Source organism: Schistocerca piceifrons, chromosome X, assembly GCF_021461385.2.
Source record: "Schistocerca piceifrons isolate TAMUIC-IGC-003096 chromosome X, iqSchPice1.1, whole genome shotgun sequence".
Classification (NCBI taxonomy): Eukaryota; Metazoa; Arthropoda; class Insecta; order Orthoptera; family Acrididae; genus Schistocerca; species Schistocerca piceifrons.
Genome location: NC_060149.1, coordinates 476,465,447 through 476,478,762, shown reverse-complemented (window position 1 = coordinate 476,478,762; position 13,316 = coordinate 476,465,447). Strand labels below are relative to the sequence as shown.

At 45.0% G+C, this 13,316-nt stretch overlaps 1 protein-coding gene across 1 annotated transcript in view; it reads right to left on the bottom strand.

Moving 5' to 3' along the window:
• LOC124722138 (regucalcin-like) overlaps window positions 1-13,316 on the bottom strand; it is a 158,346-nt gene that overhangs the window by 78,495 nt on the left and 66,535 nt on the right. Inside the window, exons 2-3 of the mRNA XM_047247345.1 lie at window positions 6,752-6,951; window positions 993-1,196 (exon numbers count right to left, since the gene is read on the bottom strand). Of these exons, the coding sequence (XP_047103301.1) occupies window positions 993-1,196; window positions 6,752-6,951 (404 nt within the window). The remainder of the gene's footprint in view (window positions 1-992; window positions 1,197-6,751; window positions 6,952-13,316) is intronic.

The following is a 13,316-nucleotide window of genomic DNA, read 5'->3' as shown; positions in this document are numbered from 1 at the left end:
TCGTGCTTTTTTGTGATACTGTAAAGAGTTTGCTATGTTTACCCCAGCCTGAGGGCTCTTTATAAGCCATGGGACATTAATACCACATTTTTTACCCCCTCCCCTCTTCTATTTCAACTTCCTAGTTAATATGTTAATTCTAGTAATTAATATGTGTGAAATCTCGCACGCTACTCATTGCAGCTACATGCATACAGGGTGCACAGGAGTACCACCTACCAGTGGCGTCGTAAGACAAGTCAGGCAGTCAGCGCATATCAGTAGCTGTGTAAATTCCATACCTACGCTCTGTAGGATCCGATGCCACGTTTTCTATTTGAATGTCATATACATACAAGTCTTTAAAGTGGCACACTACACGTTGTTGAATCCATTGTCAAATGTGAAGTATTTTAAAAAGTTTTAAGATAAATCTCTGCAGTAGAGAGCTATTACTTTTATATCGCGTATTTTAAAAGATGATTAAGGGATGACACCAACATGCACTAGACAGAGTCAACTACTCCCATATCGGATACAGATAATATTTGATCTACGAAGATATGCTTCACTAAAATTAATTGTAAATATTTACCGCAATTTCGTTTATCATAATGATACCGTATCTGTTCCACACACAAATGTTGTAATATTAGTTAATAGGTACAGCAGAGTTGCTGAAGAACAGCGATGTTCGAAATCTTAAGACTGTCTTATTATAGCGCTTAGCTGAATACTACGTACGTCTGTGGCATTGACAGCGCCCTTCGTCCTATCTGTGTGAAACGATGTGAGTTAAAATGCCGATAAAATTAAGAACAGAGCATGGTCTCGCGTTTACTGGGAATATAAAGTAACTGACATGGCCTCTTACTACACCGCAACCAGCGTATGGCGTGATTCCAGGGACACTTGTAAAACTCCAGTAAGGTGACATCCTCTTAAATAAGTGTCCTATGTTTGTGCAGCAACTCTGTACTACAACAGGCAAGCAGGTGAGGGGCTGAACTTACCGGCAAGCAGGCGACCAGTGCTGTCCGCTTTGCCGTCATTGAAGCGATTGTCTGGCTTGTCGCTCTCAACACTGACGATGGTTTCCAGACTGGAGTACGTGCCATCCTGACCGTCCCACGTCAGTAGCGACAGGTTGCGCCCGATGCCCACCACAAATTGATTGCTGGTGTTCCTCACTGGGACCACCAGTGTCACGTTCGTCGCTGCAAGAAAATGATGCATCTTTGTTACGACAACTTGCATACAGAATCAGCATGACTTTTATCTAAGCTATCTGTACACATCCTATCTGGAGTCTGTACATAGTTTTCAACAGCGTTCACTTACGTTTCCATTTTTATACAGGTAGTAAACATATTCATTTTTTTCAAGGGAAAAAAATTCGCAAGCAGTAAGCTATGAAGTTGGTAGGTCATGATCTGAGGTGGTGATGAAACTACATCAGGGTATACAACGCATTTCCTTAGAGCTTTTTTTTTTAGGTCTCTTACTGCGGAATATGTACAGACTTTACCCTTAGGTAATTATGATGTATAAAGCTGCCTTAGGTGGATTTCATACAGAGGAATGTGGAAGGTACAGCACAAGTAGTTGCGTACAATTAAACAATATTCAGTGGTTGACATACCCAGACTGTAACAAATTTCATATCATGATTCGTAACTCAATTAGACATAGAATAGCATAAAAAATCCAACAGAACTGTTCATTTGTTGTGTTACGAGATTCCTCAATGCACACGAATCTCTAAAGCACTTACTGTATCTACATTTACATTCTGCAGACCCCTTTACAGTTATGAGAAGATTCAAACACTATTACATTTTGTCTGTTCTGTACCTTCTTTATGATATTTACTCCACCCTTAGTTTATGGAGACAACCATTTTCAAGCAGTACTGCATACAATACGGTGTTCGGTGAAGACTATATCGAAAATCAATGTCGTTTTGGTGGAGGGGGAGATTAGTGTTTAACGTCCCATCGACAACGAGGTCATTAGAGACGGAGCATAAGCTCGGATTAGGGAAGGATGGGGAGGAAAATCGGCCGTGCCCTTTCAAAGGAACCTTCTCGGCATTTGCCTGAAGCCATTTACGGAAATCACGTAAAAGCTAAATGAGGATACCCGGACGCGGGTTTGTACCGTCGTCCTCCCGAATGCGACCCAGAGTGCTAACCACTGCGCCACCTCCCTCGGTTTGTTTTCTTCCCTAGTGTTTCAGCTGCAGGCGACGCGCGGGAAGAACGACAGTTGGTAGATCCTTGTACAAGAATTTCACTGATATTACCATCAATGTCGTTTCAAGAGATATAAGGGTGATAATTTTTTCCACCGTGTGCAAACTCTAGGGATTGACCGATGGAGGTATAGTGAACATATGTCCGGAATGTATGGTTTCCATGCTAGAGACTGTTTATTCAATCACACATTGTTACAGAGACTGCGCTCTTATACGCGCTGAACCATGCAGCCACAGTTACAGCATGTGTTGAAAATGGTTTGCATGTGCCTCAACGCATGTATGTAATCGACGTAGCATGTTTTGTCTCACACGTTCACACCGGCCAGGCTGCATCCGAGCAGTGTCAAAGGCAGCATGAGCATGCTGCTCCAGTGTGAGATGGCCCCATAACTATAAATCGCACGTGTTGATATCCGGTGAACGAGCAGGCCATGCAACTGGACACCCTCGTCCAAGCCATCGACCAGAAAAGACACGATTAAGAAGCGTCCGAATGTTAACGGCGAAGTGGTCTGGAGCACCATCATGGAGCAGCCACGTAACCCTTCGAATTATCAATGGCACTTCTTCTAGCAAAGTCACCCGCAAGAAACGCCTATAGTTCCGGCCTGTTACACGACGTGGAAGGAAGTCTGGTGCTAAAATATGTTCACCAATTATCCTGGCCCCCACATTCCGGCTGTTCCGATGCTGATGATTCGCTGTCATCATACCATGGGGTTTCTGCATATTGTCCCACAGATGACTGTTATGACAGTTGCAGATACTACTAGCCTCATCTATGAATAGAATGGATGACACAAATCCCGGATCGTGGTTGTCCAGTGAAGGAACCAGTGACAAAACTGCTCCCGATGTGGAAAGTCCGTCGCTAGTAAGCCCTGCACACGCTGCAAGTGATAAGGGTAGTAACAATTGTGATGAAGAATGTTCCACACGGTCGTCTGGGTTACCCTGTATTGGCGGGCCAACTGCCTGGTATTGACACGGCGGTCGCTTTGCACAGTGGAAAAAGTCATCGTGTAATTTAGAAGAAGTAATTTGTTCCTTCATTTTTTGTGGAACATACACATTCGGTCTTTTAACAATAAATCATACATGACGAACAACGACTCTATCCCAACATCTGCTGCTCGATCTGAATGAAGATTTCTGTATTATTCGCGTCACCTAAACGATCCAGCAACTGACCTGATCTACTAATGCTACCTTGTCAGGCGTCCAGACTTAACGGCTAATACTCAAGTACGTAGGAACTGGGTCTGGCACCTGCCTGTCTTACAACTACACTGGCTGACAAACAAGAACTGAAGCACCCAGAAGGGAAGGAGGAAGCGAAATAAAACTTTACAGGTTGAAAGATTAGGTGGCGTTTTTCCATTAAATTTCGGGCATGCATCCACGCTGCAATTGAGCTGGCAATTAAGCCTACTTACCAGTATGACGTTCCACTCCCCTTTGCCCTGGATGTATGCACTGATTCGGTTGGGAAGGCTGTCATAAAGCCGTTACCTCCTCTCCTAGGGCAAGCTGGCCCACAACTCTCGTAAATTGTCCTCGATAGCCTGGATACTGGCACTAGGACGGAATTGACATCCAAGCATCTCCCACGCATGTTTCAACGGGGACAGATATGGGGAACTTACTGGCCATGATAGTACCTCAGCATCACACAGGCAGTTCATGGAGACACGTGCCGTGTGTAGACGAGCATCGTCCTGTTGAAAAATCGCACAGATGAGAATTTAGGATATCTGTGACATACCACTGTGCGATCACAGTTCCCGCAGTCAGTACCAGCAGTGACATGACGTCATACCCGATGATTTCTAACATTATGACGCCAGGAGTAACACCACTGGCCAGCCCGGTTAGCCGATCGGTCTATCGCACGGCTTTCTGGAGCGGGAAGGAGCGCTTGGTCCCCAGGCACGAATCCGCACGGCGGACTTGGGTCGAGGTCCGGTGAGCCGGCCAGTCTGTGTATAATTTTTAGGCGGTTTTCCATCTGCCTTGGCGAATGCGGGCTGGTTCCCCTTATTCCGCCTCAGCTACACTATGTTGGCGATTGCTCCGCAAACAAGTTCCCCACGTACGCGAACACCACCATTACTCTACCACGCAAACATAGGGGTTACACTCGTCTGCTGTGAGACGTTCCCTGGGGGGGGGGGGGGGGGGGTCCACCGGGGGCCGAACCGCACAATAACCCTGGGTGGGTTCGTTATGGGGCGGCGGAGGGGTGAAGTGGACTGCTGCAGTCGTCGTGGAGTTGTGGACTACGGCGGGGACGGAGCCTCTCCGTCGTTTCTAGGTCCCCGGTTAACATAACACACCACTGTGGTTCTCCGAAATAATAGGACCTCTCCCTAGGTCGTGATTCGTGGCAGTGCCGAACCGCGATTCATGAGTGAAGGAAGTGCGACGCATTTCATCAGCAGTCCATGCCTACTGATCACGGCATCACTCCAAACGCAGTCGTTACTGTTGTGGTGCTAGTAACAGCCTACGGATCTGCATCTACGCTCCGCAAGTCACCTTCCGGTGCGTCGCAAGGGTATTTTGTATACCTGTGACACTTCCCCCTTCTGTTCTGCAATCATGTTGCCACACAGTAAAGGGTGTTTTTGTCTATGTATTCGTAATACGTTGCATTTGTTTATGTTGAGGGTCAATTTCCTCTCCGTGCATCGAGCGTCGATACTCTGCAGGTCCTCCTGCATTTCGCTATAGTTTTCCAGCCTTAGACTTCTCTGCATAGAACAGCGTCATCAGCAAAAAGCCTCATGGAACTTCCGAATTATCGGGCAGTGATACTCTAGTCTGACTGCTGCTGTTCTCCGACCAATCATGCGGGATGACACAGAATGTTGCAGGGAGACAACTATTTGTTCTTCTGCGGCAGGCGTAAATGTGAAGGGGTTGCGATGTGCTTGGTGCACAATACGGCGATACTACCTTATGGTGATCAGGCGTTATCGACCGGAAATTTGACAACAAGTATATGTGCACCCACGTTTCTATGCAGCCCAACGTCGAGACTATTCACGTCCAAATGCCTCACAAATCTGGATATCGCACGATTCGGCCAGCCGGCCAAATGGAGACCAAGAATGAGGCTCCTTTCCAACTGTGTCAGGTACTGATAACGCTGTCTCAGACGATTACGCGACATCTTTGCGTCCTTCAAAGTAATTACTGAATACCTGATGCTCTTCACGATCTTTACATACCCTGTCAGGCCTGGTAACAACATTAACACGAACAAAACTAATGCACACAGTTTTCCATTTTACTTGCCACAGAGAATTGCTACTCTAATCACGTACATACCCGAAGATGATGTGTACGCGTACGAGGTTACACTGACATCAGACCAAGTCCTTTGGCTGCTTAACTTTTTTTGTCAGGCTGTGTAGTTTTGTTTTTATTTCCATCTTACATCACCCCCGACGCATTCTTCTATATATTTTAGTGTTTCGTCTACTTCCAGTGACATACTGACAATGGAGCAGAAGCGAGATTGTAGGTCGTATGCTCTATTTTTGCGCATTTGTATGTGTTGCTAGTCCCTGAATCAAGTGTCGATACTCAGCATGCATTCCCGTATTTTGATACAATTTCTTGTATTTGCGACGTCTGTATAAGACGCTATTATCCACGAACAGCCAAGGGCAGCATTTTGCTTGTTCGTACCCAGTCTCCTTTTCAGCTCGTATCGTTGCTAGATGCGTGCTTGTGAAGGGGCAGTGCAATCAACTAAAAACGAAAAGAAACACCAAGCAGGTGACTTTTGCATAGCGCAGGGCCGGCACAGACTACAAAAGTGTAATGCATCTGGCGTCCGCCCTGTAGCTGAGTGGTCAACGAAGCTGGCCGTCGTACGAAGGTCTCGGTTCAATTCCCGGTACTGCTAGCAATTTTTCTTTATTGGGAGAACTGGAACTGGCTCATTCAGCCTCGTGATGCCAACTGATGCAACCTGAGCCACTTAAGTAAGGAGAGGCGATTCCGGTGTCACAATGTCTGGAAAGCCGACGACGGCCGGGAGAACAGTGTGCTGACCTTACGCCTCTCCATACCGCATTCAGATGACGCCATTGTCTGAGGCTGATACGACGGTCGGTCGGTATCGATTGGCCTGTCTGAGGACAGAAAGAGGGAGATTTTTTTGTTGTTTGATGAGTTTGGAGCAAACTGAGATGGAAAATGGAAAGATAACAGGATATAACTAACAAAAACGTATTAATCCGTTGGATAAGTACAGAAAATATGCAATTTACGTAGGACGAGAACGTATCTGGGGGCACCAGCTTTCTCCAAGGATGAACTCAAATCAACCATGACGCATGTGGCGACAAATAGTATTATCGATTATAGACAGAGGTCGGTCGTGTGTGTCACCACATATACCGCGCTACTCTGCTTGCGGCAGGTGGCTGGCATATTCACTGGCAGGTATAAGCCGTAGGACTGTGGATTACACCTACCAACAGAGCATGAGACACTTACGCAGCTGTACTTTCGTTGTGACGTTGGTGGTGGTGTCGAATCTGTTGACGTAGTTGCCCATGATGTCGACGTAGTAGAGGGCGGCGCTCTCGTCGTCGTAGTGCGGTCCTTCGCCGTGGATGACGGGTGGTGTCACGGCGGTCAGCCGGATAGCCGGCGCTCCCTCCTTGCGTCCACCCTTGACGCGCCGCCCGTGGATCCTGGGTACACAAAGCGGTTCTCATCATCACTTGCCCGTAATTCAGCCACCCAACAAAGTATTTCACAGCTAACTAATGTCATTAATATACAACGTGAATAACAAAGGCCCCAAACACCTGTACAACTGAAAATGATATTACGCCGAATGTGTTTCGGTCTCAATACACATGGGCATCAACCATTACATTACATTAGCTTGTGCTCACAAAATCCTTCTATATTTATTTTAGAAATTTCATTGCCATTTTCTTCAACTTCTTAGGCTGCAGCCAGTGGTTGAAAGCTTGATCGCGAAGGGCGTTATAGTCTTCAGTATTTCATATAGGATTCCATTGACTTTCCAGCACTTTCCGTCAATTTGCTTATGAATCCATACATATTATAAAAATGGATGTGAGTATATATGTAAGTATGTCCATATGTTCCACGTTACCTCCTAAACCAACGGACCTCCTTCAACCAAAGTTGGTACACATATTATTTACAGTCTGGAAAGAAATGCTGTGGTGGTAAAAACCACCAGCCTCCTACTGGAGCCTCCTATTGCGGTGAGAGTGATTACGTGGAGAAAAAAGGGGGAGGAGTAAATGGACAGACAGTGAGGGAGAAGGGCGAGATGTGCACAAAATGTAGGGAGGAAAGGATAGTCAGAGTGAGGGCAGAAGGAAATGGACAGAAGGACAGAGAGGATGCAGATGAGAAGATAGACAGAGAAAGGAAAGAAGAGGAGATAGACAGCCTCAACGGGAGGAAGATACAGGCAAAGAGAGGAGGAGAAGGAGATGAACAGACAGAAGGGCAGCAGGACATGGACAGAGAAAGGGAAGAGAAGGAGATAGAGAGAGAAGGGAAGAGGAGGAGATGGACAGAGAAAGGAAAGCAGAGGAGATGAAGAGGGAGAGGGGAGAGGAGGAGAGGGGGAGAGAGTGGAAGACGTGGAGGTATTGGACAGAGAGACGGGATGGAGAAGATGGGCAGAGAGGGGGTGAACGTGTAGATGGTCAGAGAGGGGGGAGGGGAAGGGGGAGATGGGCTAATAGAAGACTGGCATAAATACATACCCGGGCAACGTCGGACACTCAGCTTATTAATATAAGTACAGTCATGTATAATATCGAAATTTATGACTCAACTGAAAATTACTTGATAAGCTTCACGAATGGTCACTCGTTTGCTCGACACACTAGAGAGCGTCATCAAATTGGGAAAAACCTTAAGTGACAGGGTTTTGAAGACAAAAGTCAACTTTCCCGGGAAAGTCTACTAAAAAGTTCAAGGTCGAGAATTAAGAAAGGAATCCAGGAATATACTAAGAACTCCTACGAATCGCTCCCGTAGAGACCGCGGAGACAATATCAGACTAGTTACAGCTTCCACAAAGGTATTTAAATAATCATTCTTCCTGCAGTTAATACGCAAATGGGACTGGAAGGAGCCAGTAGGTTGTAGAATGGGTAGTGCCTCTGTCAGGTAGTTCAGTGTGTTGCACAGAATTCATGAAGGTGTACACATAGAATATAATGTTGCATATATAAAGTCCAGTCACATTAATGTGACCACCTGTCTAAAGCACGAATAACCGCCTTTGCAGCGCAGACCGCTGCAGCACGTGCGGAAAGAGAGTTAAGGAGGTTCTGGGAGGTACCGCCAGGGATGTGTCGCCATGCCGACTCTAACGCGGTGGGCAGCTGCGCTAGGTTTCTCGATTGAGGATCCATGACGCATACAGCCCGGTCGAGGCCGTTCCACAGATTATCGATTGGGTTTAATTCCAGGGAGTATGATAAACTCGTCCTGGTGCTTTTCGAACCACGCATGTGCCCTGCGACTTCTGTGACACATTCCAGTTCCCTCCCGGTAGGCGCTATCGTGCCGAGAGAAAACAAGTTGCGTATAGCAGTGTACATGGTCCCCAGAGATACATGCGTACTTGTGTTGATCGATTGCACCCTCCAGAATAACGATATCACCCAGAGAACGGCACAAAACATGCCGCAGACCATAACGCTCCCTCCTCCAGCCTAGAGCCTTCCGACGATTATTACAGGGTGTTTGCTTAGAGACAGTTCACGAGCATAAAACATCGTTCGTCTGAAAAAGCCACCTGTCGCCACTCAGTAGACGTCCAGTTGCGGTACTGGCGTGCCAATTCCAACATTCGTCGCCGATGAACTGCAGACAATATGGATGCAGGAACAACACGTTAGATGCGGTGGGACATATGCAGCAATGTTCGCTGAACGGTCGTTGAGGAGCAATGTTGGTAGACCCGTGGTTCATCTGGGCGGTCAGTTACTCAACAGTTGCACGTCTATTCGCCCGTACGCAACTACGCAGCCGCTCTTCGTCCCAGTCGCCTAAGGCCATTTTATAAATCTAGCTCTTTTGGAAATGCTTCCACTCTTGGCCCGAAAGCCAATGATCAAATGGTTCAAATGGCTCTGAGCACTATGGGACTTAACATCTATGGTCATCAGTCCCGTAGAACTTAGAACTACTTAAACCTAACTAACCTAAGGACGCCACACACATCCATGCCCGAGGCAGTATTCGAACCTGCGACCGTAGCAATCACGCGGTTCCGGACTGAGCGCCTAGAACCGCGAGACCACCGCGGCCGGCGCCAATGATCATGCCCTTCTGAACATCAGATAAGTCACTCCGTTTCCATATTACGACAACGATTGCACTGTGTTTCGTGTCCCCTACATCACATTTTATCCACCCTCGACTGCTAGTGCTGCCGCCTGCCGTCTGTGAGTGGTTGTTGCACGTTGACGTCCAGCGACGTACTTTTCCCGGTTCATATGAGCGAAATTTTGAGAAATTTAATGTGTCATCAAAGATTACTAGAAGCGAACGAATAAAATATCATCGTACTTCTCCTGTCCCATAATTCCCAGGATTTTAACCTATCTGCGTATCTGCCGCGCAGTGGTGATGTAGCCACAAGCAAACTTGAGGTACAAGACAAGCCACATCGCTCCAGGTCCCTGTAACAGAATAAATGCTTCCCACTACGACTGACAGTTCGCTCTAACAAAACAAAAAAACTTCACACAGGACGAAACTCAATCCTGAAACTATTCCTTTCGCGCGATAAGTCAATATCTGTGTTCGTGTGACGGATCGGTACACAGTTTTTAAACTGTTGAAAAACTTAATGACAGCTGAATGTCTGTACAGAATGAAATACTCGTTATGAAAACAACTATGCCGGCCAGTGTGGCCGAGCGGTTCTAGGAGCTCCAGTCTGGAAGCGCGCAACCGCTACGGTCGCAGGTTCGAATCCTGCCTCGGGCATGGATGTGTGTGATCTCCATAGGTTAGTTAGGTTTAAGTAGTTCTAAGGTCTAGGGAACTGATGACCTCAGATGCTAAGTCCCATAGTGCTCACAAGGGAACCTCCCCATCGCAATCCCCTCAGATTTACTTATAAGTTGGCACAGTGGATAGGCCTTGAAAAACTAAACACAGATCAATCGAGAAAACAGGAAGAAGTTGTGTGGAACTATGAAAGAATAAGCAAAATATACAAACTGAGTAGTCCATGTGCAAGATAGGCAACATGAAGGACAGTGTGAAGTCAGGAGCCTCGTGTTCTCGTGGTTAGCGTGAGCAACTACGGAATGAGAGGTCCATGGTTCAAGTGTTACCTCGGGTGAAAAGTTTACTTTCTTTATTTTCGCAAAGTTATGATCTGTCCGTTCGTTCATTGACGTCTCTGCTCACTGTAATAAGTTTAATGTCTGTGTTTTGCGACCGCACCGCAAAACCGTGCGATTAGTAGACGAAAGGACGTGCCTCTCCAATGGGAACCGAAAACATTTGATCGCAAGGTCATAGGTCAACCGATTCCTCCACAGGAAAACACGTCTGATATTTCTATACGACGCTGGTGACGGCATGTGCGTCACATGACAGGAATATATTGTCGACCCACCTAACTTGTACACATGGCGAATGGGTAAAAAGATTCTTCTACCTTGCCCGATTTAGGTTTTCTTGTGGATGTGATAATCACTCCCAAAAAAGTGATGAAAACATAAGCGTTTGTCACATAAACTGAAAATAAAAAATTAAACTTTTCACCTGAGGGAAGGCTTGAACCAAGGACCTCTTGTTCCGGAGCTACTCACGCCAACCACGGGACCACGGCACTCCTAAGCTTAATCATTCATTGTTGTTGCATATCTTGCGCATGGACTACTCAGTTTGTATATTTTGCTAATTTTTTCGTAGTTCCATACAACTTCTTCCTGTTTTCTCGATTGATCTGTGTTCAGTTTTTCAAGGCCTATCCACTGTGCCAACTTATAACTAAATCTGATGGGGGTGCGATGAGGAGGTTCCCTTGTCAGAGCCATTTGAACGATTTGAGAAAACAAATAAGCTACGGCTGATCCATTCTCCTCCATATGCAATAAGCTTTTGAGGATTTTCCGGGTACGGGAAAGGAAAATACTTGGCGTTCATGAATGACTACAGTATATTCGATGTAGGGACCAAAAAGCTGAAGAGCGTTAGGAAGCGATAACAGGCTGGTACGGCTGACAGTTCATCTAACAACTGTCGAATGTCTAATGTTCCCCGCAAGAATCAGTGAAATACTTACTATTATTATAATTATAGTTTATGTGCCGAATTGATTTATATTGCTCGTCGATTACCGTGCAGTCTGTTAAATGCGGAGAAACACTAGAATATAGCTCTGTACTTCCGTTTCCGCGTATAAGTTTGCTCTGAAAAAGAAGAATTCTAGGTGATTACTTCAGATAAATAATCAACAAACGAAAAGTTTAATTTTCCTTTTTGCTGTTATTATTTGCGTTCTTGAATTACTGCAACGTCACACACGCACTCGTACATTAATGATACTCGAATAATGATGCCGATAGTGTTGTTGGGTAATGGCTAGATATCAGAGTTTCACGTAAATGCGTCCAATACAATTAGCAGATGAACGACAACTATCATCTCTGGTACTGTCCATAAAGCATATATATCTATGGACTGGGCATAGCCCACTGCGTATGTTCTCACCATTAAACCGGGAAAAGTTATGTGATTTTGGGACGACGCTGCTTGCCTACAATTTGCGGTAATAGCGGTAATTGCACGTATTCCCCTTGTTTTATATTCATTTCTGAGCGTTTGAACTTTAGTAACAGCTATGAAGCGGTATTGTCGCTGCTATGGACGTAAAAAGAGGACCAGTTACTTTTCATAGTTGTGTACAACAAGCATATAATTGTAAATGTCACATTAATATGAAGTGCTTTATATGTTGAAAAATATCAATACACTGTATTATAAAGTTTTGTATTGCAGAAATAATTTCTGCGAATTTACGGCCATGTGTTTTCGAGACAAGTGCTAGATAAATTTGCAAGTGTATTTGGGTAAACTGCCAGTCAGTGTATACGTATTGGTGCTACCTTGATATGCAGATAAAATTTATACGTGAAAGTCTGATTAATTTCCTCCAATTTATGCACTTTCTCAAACCCTTGTTTGTATGTAAGTATTTCTGCATGAGACAGTTTCCTACACTGTCTCCTTGTAACTTCATTAATTAGAACAGATTCCATAATATGTGTAGGTACAGCAGAAAACGTAAAAAAAAATAAAGTTGGCTCTCACTCCCTTTATTACTCCAGAATTCGACTATCACTCTTCCATTTTTTTTTGTTTTTTTTGTGTTTTGCTTTTCTGATAAGATGGCGGCAAAATGTTATAGATATTTTACTTGTCTATAAAAAGCTGAAGGGTAAATAAAGAATAATTGAAGACAATAATGAACATGCAGGTAATGCAAATCCCTTACGGTATTTACTGTAACATCTTTATAGTTCCAAATGCGTTGTTTTTTCGTGACACTTCGGTGCCGTCTACTGTGTCATTGTAAAGTAAGTAATTAGGGCAGAGATTCGATATTATGAATAAGTGCAATAGAAAACGTAAAAAATATTGTTGGCTGTCACTTCTCATACCGTTTCCAAAAAATCGTAAATAAAGTAGAATCTGAGCTATGATACAGTGGCGAGAAAGCACAATAGCACCGCAATTCACGTCTGTAAGCCAACTTCAGTTCCTGGTATCTAATTGTTAAAACGTCCTTAAAACGCGTATACATAGTTTCACGATACTTCTGACAGAGATCTGTTTGCAGCGGTGAAGTAATAACACTCAAAATACTCTACGCGCTAAAAGGCCAAAAATGCGCCTTCCCAAAATCACGTGACTTGAGTTTCAGGAGATGTTGCGGACAGAATTCTCGTTCTGCGCTTCCTAATGCTCACTCCATAGATATTTATACCCTATGGCAAAGTGCTCATCCTTTTTATGCTTGAGATCTATCACG